The sequence below is a fragment of the Callionymus lyra genome, chromosome 4 (genome assembly GCF_982586985.1).
Source record: "Callionymus lyra chromosome 4, fCalLyr1.hap1.1, whole genome shotgun sequence".
NCBI classification, from domain to species: domain Eukaryota; kingdom Metazoa; phylum Chordata; class Actinopteri; order Syngnathiformes; family Callionymidae; genus Callionymus; species Callionymus lyra.
The window spans coordinates 34,468,025-34,478,409 of record NC_141821.1 but is presented as its reverse complement, the minus strand read 5'-3'; the positions used below and the strand labels follow the sequence as shown (position 1 = coordinate 34,478,409).

The 10,385-nt window shown below is 36.6% G+C and overlaps 1 protein-coding gene across 2 annotated transcripts; it reads right to left on the bottom strand.

Moving 5' to 3' along the window:
* Positions 1–7,699: 7,699 nt before the first annotated feature.
* LOC148082710 (uncharacterized) lies at positions 7,700–9,211 on the bottom strand. Of its 2 annotated transcripts, none has more exons than XM_087788273.1 (2): positions 9,181–9,211; positions 7,700–8,386 (listed from the first exon to the last, which is right to left on the bottom strand). In XM_087788273.1, exon 2 carries the CDS (start codon positions 8,381–8,383, stop codon positions 7,760–7,762), a length of 624 nt encoding a protein of 207 aa, XP_087644399.1. In that variant the 5' UTR covers positions 8,384–8,386; positions 9,181–9,211; the 3' UTR covers positions 7,700–7,759. The 2 variants fall into 2 exon arrangements, with proteins under 2 accessions (XP_087644399.1, XP_087644398.1); XM_087788272.1 differs by lacking the exon at positions 9,181–9,211 and adding an exon at positions 8,961–9,026.
* Positions 9,212–10,385: the final 1,174 nt, after the last annotated feature.

Below are 10,385 nucleotides of genomic sequence, written 5' to 3'. Positions count from 1 at the left end.
AACAATGGATTTGCTATAAATCTCCACGCCGGTTGAAATGATGAAGCGGCTCACATATCACAAAATGTGCCAGCCCTTATCACCACTTGAGAACTTATTGATTGAGTATTTTTGATTAATGCACACAAGGGGGTACGGTGGCATTGAGAGGACCATGTAGAGTCCCTCATGTCTAGTCCGGTGTTTCCTGCCCACTCACCCCTGGTGTTAGTGGACCTCCATACTCAGATGACAGCTAATGCTGTGCATCAGTAACTCATCTCATGTTTCCCAATTACTCTACATTACTGCGGGTGACTGACACTGGGCTGTGGCTACTGCTGCGGCCTCACAGCTGGGATGTGGTTCGTAGGTTTCCTTTCTGCCAATAATAGATGTGAGTGTTTGAGAAAAGTTTTCTTTACTGAATAGGTTGTCATCTCCAGGTTTGAGGTGCGATCTTGGGACAAACTTAAGTGGGTAATAATGTGTGAGCTAAACAGCATCTTCATTCAAAAACTCCATGATACAAAACAATGTTTTATGTGAGAGATTCAAAGTAGAACCAACACACCTACATACCAAGGAAATAAGAAGGCAAATAGAGAGAGACAAATCCACACTGGGCTTTTGCCTCAGTATATCCTCAACAAGCCGGACGTTTTTGAATATGAGAGGAAGAAAAAAGATTGGATTAATGAATAGCTGCTCATATTTATCTTTGATTTACAAAACAGTCGATACATTTGATGTTTGACGATCACTCCTATTGCATATGGAAGTATAATAGAGACATATTATTTAATGGTTGAATTTAACATTTAAAATGTTGAAACCTTAAATAATTATTTGTATTAAAAAAAAGTTTTTAATGTAAATAATATCTAATTGCAATACATGAACAATACATTTAAATATTTTTTATTCGCAGCATTTTAAATTGAATATAAAAATACGAGTATAATAGTGACCATGATTTGTAAAAATGAAAAGCCTTTCATGAAAGACTGAGGTTAAAAAATATGATTTGTGAAAGGACTTATGATTTGTGAAAGGACTTCAATCATAACAAGGCAAAGGCACAAACATGTTGGTAACCTTTGCATTTATCCGTGAAACTGCCTGAGCTGTGATGTAAGGTCAGCGCTACAGAAAGTGGTCGCATCTGGTCGGTTGTGTGGCCATCCTTCTCCATAATGGACGATAATTGAGCTGAATCCATCAGAATGGCTGGAAATAGACCACCATAATGGGAATAAATTGTTCTCGGTGAAAGCACTTGAAAAACCTGCCGTTCCTGCTGCGTGTTAGAAGCATTGCAACTTCCCCACAATAGCAATTCTGCACTGATTATCTACCATACACACATGTGTTTGAACCTGAGGTATTATGCATGTATGGCCTCTAAAGGTTTACAGTTATTTTTTATTTGATGTCATTTGTCTTAGTTTATTTGTGTATATTTTTGACATTGAATATACACATGTTGTCCTCAACCCCTTCATCTTGTAGAGGACCCACTGAAAATCATTTACTAATTCCATTTTGAATGAACAACGTGAAATAAATTAGCATAGTTTGTGAAGACTTTTTCTCCAAACTCGTCCATAAATCAGCCGCAGCAGCTTTTTCACCTGATTGAATGAGTGCAGAAAGTTTGCCCCGCTGTGGGGAATGTGTATGTGGTGCTTCTCATAAATGCCAAGTTCTTTGGGGAATAAGAATAAATATCACAACCACTCTCTAGAATTACCACGTAATTGGGGACTTTCCGTGTCTACACAAGACCCTGCTGTCTCCGCCCACCACTCCACCTATAATGACACGGGTGAATCCGTCTTTAATGGAGGAAGGGAAGGATCATGATGGGATGCCATTTTTAATTTGTCTCTAGTGACAAGTCACATTGAAGAAAGTTTATTGTGTCGACAGTGTTTCTAACCTTTATATTTAAAGGTTACTCTGTAATGATTTGCCTGATAAATGTTGTTGTGCTAGAGCAGAATGTGGAGTAAAACATATTGGTTCTAAACGCACTGTATACTGTATATATGCGTGTACTGCACTTATACATATATATATATAAATATACATATTATTTATGATTTTCCCAGTGAACTCTTCTCTTGCTGGTACATTTGGTTTTCAAAATTTTCGCAAAAATACATATACAAAGAATAATTTTTAAAAGAATAATTTGGTATTAACAATAAGTATGTTAATAAAATATCATTCAGCACAGAGATTTCCAATCGATCTTATTGGTACAATTTCTGTATGAACCGACCTTCAGATAAAATACTTATACGTATCTTGACATGCCAGAGGTCACCGGCTTATATAACTATGAGACCGGACAGTTTTTGTCTTTATCATATTCATGTTTTCAGATTTTTGGAATCCATAACCCATAATTTTTTTAAAATCTTTAGTTACAATATTAAAATGTATTCAATATTTTTTTTTTATGTAATTATTTGTTAAATCTTCCTTTCTTGTTGTTTTTCTCTCTATTTTACTCTGACTTTTAGCAATGATTAAATATAGCCCTTTCATTCAATTGGATTACAAATAGCTTTAAAGCATTTTGGTTGTATAAAGTATAAATTTAACTTATTTTATAACATTTAAAACTCTTGTTCTTCATCTCTTGGCTGGATGTTGCATGTGACCAACTTAAGATAATTGGTAACAATTTTGCATCTGTTACATTTATATGAAAGGTCACAACCCACACATCCGTCAGAGGACGTGACAGGCTGCTGGCTGTTTGCCTGCCTGGTCTCCAGCGTCAAAGCAAACAGGTGAGCGTCTCCTCTCTCCACACCCGGGCTGCGACTGACAGACGATCACATGGAACAAGACACACATCAGACGGTGGAGACAGTTTAGCCCACTTACAGGCAATGACAGCTTTTTTGATAGTACCCATCATAGGCTTTTACGAGATTCCAGAAGAGAAGGAGTGTCGGGGAAAATCGACTTCTGCATTTGAAGGGAACGTGAGAAGAAATGTTGAAGTGGAGGAGGCCTTATTTACATTCCTCAGAGGTGTAGCACTCAACATGTGTCATGTGACAACACAAATCAATATCAAGGGAATCCTCTTAATGATGCATTTTGTGTTGGACCCAAATATGACAAAATCAAGCTTAATGTGTTTTTAGAGGGTAAAGTGGCCCACATGTGAGTTGCATGTCACAGTTTGTCAGATATAAAAAATTAAATAACATTGAAAATTCCATTTTCATTCATGGAACAGTTCCTCATATATACAGCATATAATATTTAACATCTGCCAAGTTCTTTGCTCCAAAATAGCTAAACAGTACTTTATAGACATCATTTATTGTCATACTTGAAGGACAATAAATGATGTCTATAAAGTTATTTTCAGTTGTTCTGCTATTTCTAAATAAAGCACATGTGGTTAGAAGCCTTACAAGTGTATGATTAAACTAAAGTCTCATGTTCCGATCTCATGGAATTACTGAACAACACCAAGTTATTCATAATGTGTGCCATTGACAAAATGTCCTGAATTTTTTTAAAATATATTTTGTTTAATATAATATAATATAATAATATATTTGTAATATTTACAACAAAATGAATTAATTATGTCTTGTCAATAATAAGGTAATACTAATTAATCAAGAAAAATATATAATAATGAGTTAAGAGCAAGAACAAAGGTGCAGAGTTTGACCCTTGTTTCTGAGTTTACTAGTGTTATTCCATTCATCCGCGACAGATCTATTTACACTGCCATGATTGTCTCACTCTCGTGCTGAAAAACAGGCGGTCCCAGCTGGATGCTGGGAACCCAAGATGTCATACAAGCAGCGAAATACCTGCGCATCACAACCTGACAACCTTTGAACTGTCACTCCTGGAAACCAGTGGATTCGCTGAGGCTCAACAAGACGTGTCAGTTCCAAACAGGCTGCCGTGTCTGCAGACAGTTGGAAGGTCATGCAACACAGGCAACCACAGACCGTCCTTGCATTAGGAAGCTCTGACCATGGAGGTTTACTCACCTCGTGTGCATGCGCTCGCACGCACGCTCACACCTCAGCCACGCTGCAGCCACTTCAAAAGCAACGAGGAGATAAAACAAAATGAATTGCAGACACATCAAGACTCCCATGGCCTTTAAAGCTTAATTATACCTGTTGGAGTGATGAGAGACACATCACAGAACCTAGTGATTAATAAACAAACGCCGCATCCTATAAAGCTCCTGACAAGTCTCTGCTCATCGCCCCTGCTCTCACAGTCTGGGCTCAGGTGGAGTGTGCATATCAAAGTGTATCAAACAAGTTAGTAAGCGCAAACTTTCTGGGGATTCTAACCCCCTCCTCCGTCCACGGGGCTCATCTTCTCGCATGTGTCCTGGTGAAGGCTGATGAGACCATCGTCCCGACTCTTTGGGCTTTCATCTTTCATTGCCAGTCCGGGATCACTCGACTGAGGCTTTGTAGCCAGCCGGCCAGGTAAGTGTTGCGTTTGCAGGGGTTTTGTAAACAGACACACCTTTTGACGGAGGTGGTGTGAGTGAGATGAAGTTACCAACTGCTGCTGTCGCTGAATGAAGAGGCTGACCTGAGGCAGGGGGGCATGTCAAAATATCCACAAACTCTGTGATGGACAGCTGCACGATTGCTGATATAGTTCTGCACATATTTATTATATTTTATTATTATTATTTTTATATATGTCACACACAATAGTAGAGTTTTTGCAACTACAATCAAGCAACTACAGTCAATTAAATTGTAAACATTTCCAACTCCAATTGACAGTTTGAACTGGAATTCAATTTTTAAGCTGATAAAAATAATAATTGTATAGTTATACTGAACATAACAGAATAATAACTTTGTATTTCCATGTATGTTGTGGTATATGTATTATGTTGCATATGTTACAGAATGTGACTTAATCCATGTCCTTAAGTTATTTACAGTGTGTGTTTCATGTGATAAATTATTAACATCATGTGTAAATTATGTGTTTCATCTGATCATTTATGAATATCATGTGAACAGTGTGTGTGTCATGAAATCTTTTCTTTATGTTACGTGAACATTAATTGTGTCATGTGATCATTTATGTTTAACACGTAAACACTACGTGTGCCATGTGATCCTTTATTTATGCAATATGAACATTATGTGTGTCATGTGAACATTATGTGTTTCATGTGGTCTTTCTTTATGTAAAGTAAACAATAAGTGTGTCATGTGATCATTTATGAATATCATGTGAACATTATGTGTGTCGTGTAGTCATTAATGGTGTTACTTCTGCTATTATATATATATTTATTTTAATCATGTTAATACATAATTTGATGTTACATCATTTTCATTATTCCCATGGAACCTCATTTATATTTACAAATAAATTACATTTAAAGTCATTATTATTTCTATTGAGTATTCCGACAGTTCTACGGTCAAATACAAGACATTCAGTTTTTGTTCATGTGCTTGTTTAAACATCTAAAGATGTTCAGGTAAAAGTCCTAGCTTTATATACATTATTACCAGTGTCTGGCATTTCAACAATCTTAACTTTACAAACAGTATGTGCTCTACTTTATTATTACTCTTAAATCCCTTTACGAGAAGCAACTTCTTCCAATGGCTTGTAAAGGTTTTCCCTGATACTTAAAGTTTTTCATAATATAGATTTCTTGCCTTTTAGATATACAATTAAGTTTACTTAATTATATACACATGTATATGTGTATACATGTATATGTACATGTTGTAGCATAAAATGTACAAATAAACACCAGGGTTTTCAGAATTTAACAAGTCCACAATTCAGACAATAAAATCAATAAAAACAATTAATTGAGGAGGAAGGATAGACAAAATATTTAATGCATTGTAGTATTCAAAAATCATTTGGATTAAATATTTACAAAAAATGCATTTTATAAAGCAAAAAGAGTTAATTATGTTGAGAGGAAATTAAGAAAAAAATCTGGAATCTTTGAAGTGAAACTAATGATTATCTCCTACACAAATCAACACAAACTAATCGTGATTAAGCAATTGATCTATTGATAAACAATTTTAAATTGTTTTGATATAAAGTTTCTGTGTAAAATTCAATAACAAAAGAAACATGAATTGAAAATATCAACTTCAATATCAACCGGTGTCTTAGTGTTTTGATGAATAAAATGTAAGTATTAAAACCTTCAGTGAGGTGCACACACTGGCATAGTGGTCAGTTCCACCTCTCACAGCAAGAAGGTTGCTGGTTCACTTGGGTCAACCTGCTTCCATTCTGTGCTCGTGTAAGTTAACTCCAGGCATCAAAGTCCAAAAACACACAGAGGTTGAGTGAGTATTCAAAATGGTCCGCAGGTGTGAGTGTGAGTGGTTGTTTGTCTCTGTGTTCCCTGCGACAGGCAGGTGACCTGTTCAGGGTGTCCCTTGCCTCTCGTCCTCAGCAGTGAGTACAGGATCCAGTCCCCTGCAGCCCCATAAAGGGAACAAGTTGCAGAACAAGAATGAATCAATCAACTTTGAGTGAGGCTGTACGGTAGGTTATATTACAAGCATTCACAACTGTCATTTTTTTCAGCAACTGAAAAGTTGAAACTGTAAGATTCATCACTGTGCCACTCATAGGCAGTTCAGAGGCGCGACACCTGATGAAGCCTGAGCCTGATTGTATGTTTTGTCTGAGACAGGAAACAGAGATACCCAGACGAAACATTTCACAGAGCAAAATCACCTGTTGCGGTACCCTGAACACATTAAGAAGACCATGAGTAAGACATAGTAAACATTAAATGAAACTGTCCTGATATTGCTGGAGTCCTACCTAATGACAAATCTGATAAACAATGCTCTGAGGTCACAAAGAAAAGGATTTTGAGGTAGCTAAGGTTGCAGCCACTCAGATTGATTCTGGATTAGTAGAGGATAATGAACAGAAAGATAGAACATTAACCTGAAAACACATAATGAGGCCTTTCTATTTGTTGTTCGGTCAGACTTGGTATTTCTTAAGCCCCTCTTCAATCACTCCTGTTATGCTCCCTGCAATACACGTTCCTCGTTTTAAGCTGATTTGGCCATACAAAAGTGATTTAGCCTAATCATTTCGCTCAGACAAGTTGGTATTGTTTGAGGTGTTTTTCCACTCGCCAGTTTACTTTGTTTGCTTCGCTGTACTCAGGGTATTGGAGTCGCTGCCAAAGGCACATGTTTAAAGTCAGATTATGTCAAGAAAAAAAAAGGATAAAAATATGAACTTGTTGGTGTTCTCGAGTGGAGAATGGTGATCTTTAACCTGCCTAGTTAACACTAAGACACAAATGACATTGTAAAACTTCAACTACGAATCAACGATTGATGATAACCTGCTTATTGTCACAAATCCAACACACAATTTGAGGACACAGTATTATTCTTTTTGGTGTAGCTACAGTTTTGAATGTTACTATCATTTGGGTGTTAGTTTGAGCAATAGTTTATTGATATAAATAAATACATTAGGATTAAGTAGACTAACATAAATGTGGTGCACAATTTATCCAATATCGACATTTGTGAGTACAGTTTGAGTACATGAGGTAAAAAACACTGATAAACTCATGACACAGGAAAAGGTTCCTGATAGATCTGTGTGGAGTTACAATATCTGCTTACATTAGATTCCATTTAATGTGTGTTCTTTCAGCATATTTTCATTCTCTGTCTTTCAATGATAGACACCGCATACATACATGGATAAATCCAAAACAGTAGATTTATATTTTCTTCTTCATCAACTCCTGCAATTTAGATTCAAGTTCCTCCATCTTAGTATTGAGGCTGGCTGACTTCTGGGACCACTCGCTCTGCCTTCTCTGCAGTGTCTCTTCAAGTTCACTCTTCTTCTCCCGACTTCTCTCCATCCCAGCTTCCAGGTTCTTGTTCTCCACTTGCAGCTTCTCTAGCATTTCAAGGAACAAGTTGTTGTTCTTCTTCACCTCCTCGTTCTCCTTCTGATAGACGGTGTTTTCGTTGCGGGCCTGCTCCAGCTGCTCCTTGAGCTCCAGGATGGTTCTCTCGGACTCCAGGACAGAGAAAGAGTATTTACCATGGAGTTGCTTCAGATGGAACTTGAACTCGCCGGCTCTTCTTTTAGCCATGTACTCCCTGCATTGTATCTTATACTGCACACGCTTTAACTCTGCTAGCTGCGCTCTCAGTTTAGCATTAGCATCAGCTAGGTTTGGTCTGACATTGCCTTCCTTGGGTTTGAAATTTGGCTTTTTGTTACCGGATTTCCCTCTTGTGTCGATTGTCAGTCTTCTGTCCTCTGTACATTGCTGTGCTGTTTTTTCTCTTGTTTCTGGATTCTCAGCTTCTTTTCCTTCTGTGTCGTCCATCTGCTAAATATGATGTCATAACATAAGTCACAACGCCTCAGAAATTAAAATATTTGACAGGAATATTTTTTTAAAACATTGCCCTTTGTGTCAGTCTATTAATAAACTCTTATTAAGTTTATTAAAATGCATAAATGTACACTTTTCTGGCTATTTTAACCAATAACAGATCATTTTCCTACAGTATGTCTGGAATGTCCCACATATAAGTAGCACATATCATACAGTTAAAATATATCTCATCTTATTATTTAAATGATTAAAACATGTTTTTAAATAAATATTTCATAAATCATGGTTTATGAGCGTCCCAAAGTTTTTTATAATACACTGTAACGCTAACATGTTACTGGCTTATTCAAAGACACTGTTTCTATTAGTTTCTATATGACATCAGAAAGCAGATTAAATTAAACAACTCATTGTAGCATCCAAGGTCTCAATCTAACCACATGTTATATTTGCTAGCTTAGCTATTTGATAACAGAGCCAACTGCATTCTTTCTGATGTAAAGTTTACCCCCCGAAAAATATTATTTCGTTTGACATATTGTAAATGTATTGAAATAGGACTTACTTTTCCCAGATTTATTGAAATACAAAGTGGATATGGCACATGTGTGTTCATAGATTGGACAGAGTACATTCAGAAAAGGGTCACGTTATCTAAAAGTAAAAGTTACTTGAGCGATAAAATGCATGTTCCATTTTCTCAATTTGGGGTTGGATAGAGAATAAATGAGCTCAGTCTAATTAAATAAATACTACTCTAAATTAATTTGTATCATCCAACTTACACTTGCACAAATAGTTCTGCAATTCTGACCTTCAAATGTCTGTTAGTCAAAAAGTTGTAAATCATCACCAGCGGAGCAGACAATTAAAGAATGACCCTTTTTAACCTTATATATAAAACAATTGCTCTTTGATGTAATGACATCATTGTGACATCACCAGGAAACATATTTTAATAGAGAAAACATATGAAGGTTTTCTTCCACACTATCAAAAGCAAAGTTAAGAAGTCATGTAAAATCCCCCTCATTAATTACAACACAAGTCACTGTCCTTACCCCACCGCTTCTTTCTTCTTGCAAGGCTCTTGTGAACAATCAATACTCTGTCAATCAATTAATATGTCTTCTTGGTCATCAGGTGGAAACTGTACACTTTCATAGAATGAACAAAATTTAAGTTTTAACCTTTTGTATTTAGCTGTCGGGTATGAACAAAGTGATGTCGGGGGATATTACGATAGATTACTTCTCTACGTGGAGGTTGGAGGGCACTCAATTCCAAGCTGGAAAACATATTTTATTGCGAGAATGGCAGTTCCTTACGATCTTGTCTCAGATTTTTATAAACAAAAAAGAAAATAAACATCTGTTTGATGTCAAAGGATGTCATAATTTGCAACTATTAACAAGGGATGTTGCAGTGTTCTAGACTGTTGATGGAATGGGTCCAAATGAAAGGACTGACAGTCACTGGGAGCATAAATGATCACGACTTACCATTGATTTAACTAATGATGAGTGCTCTGACTGCAACAATAGTCATTTTGTCATAAAGCTGTCAGCAGTTAATCAATCTGTTAAAGGACTTTCCTCCTTCAACGTAAGATTTATTAAACGTACTCGATGACTTGTCCGTGCACGCTCGGAGGTGTCAACAAACTTTGATGTTCCTATTTAAAACAATCTACCTCCTGATTCTTCACCCATTAAGAGATACACAATATGACATCATTGTATTTGCACTTCACACAGGACAATTATTTCCTTACTGGGTTATACCTTTTTGAATCACTTGTGGTAATGTTTCTGTCTATGCTCCTCAGGCTGTGTCCTTTGCAGCCACACCTTTCTATCTAACTTTTTTTTAAGAAACTCTGCTGCCTCTGCCAATAAAATGAGTTTCCCCAAAGTACACAGCAGCCTAGTTGTGGGTCTTTGTTCCTGTTAAGAAGTTCATATCGTGACCCTTCATCGACCATCCTGTC

Excerpts from the sequence above, each read along its gene's own strand:
- LOC148082710 (XM_087788272.1), bottom strand. The coding sequence starts at position 9,011 with ATGAACACACATGTGCCATATCCACTTTGTATTTCAATAAATCTGGGA. Across the intron at positions 8,387-8,960 it reads TTTCAATAAATCTGGGAAAA|CAGATGGACGACACAGAAGG; the intron begins GTAAGTCCTATT and ends CATCATATTTAG.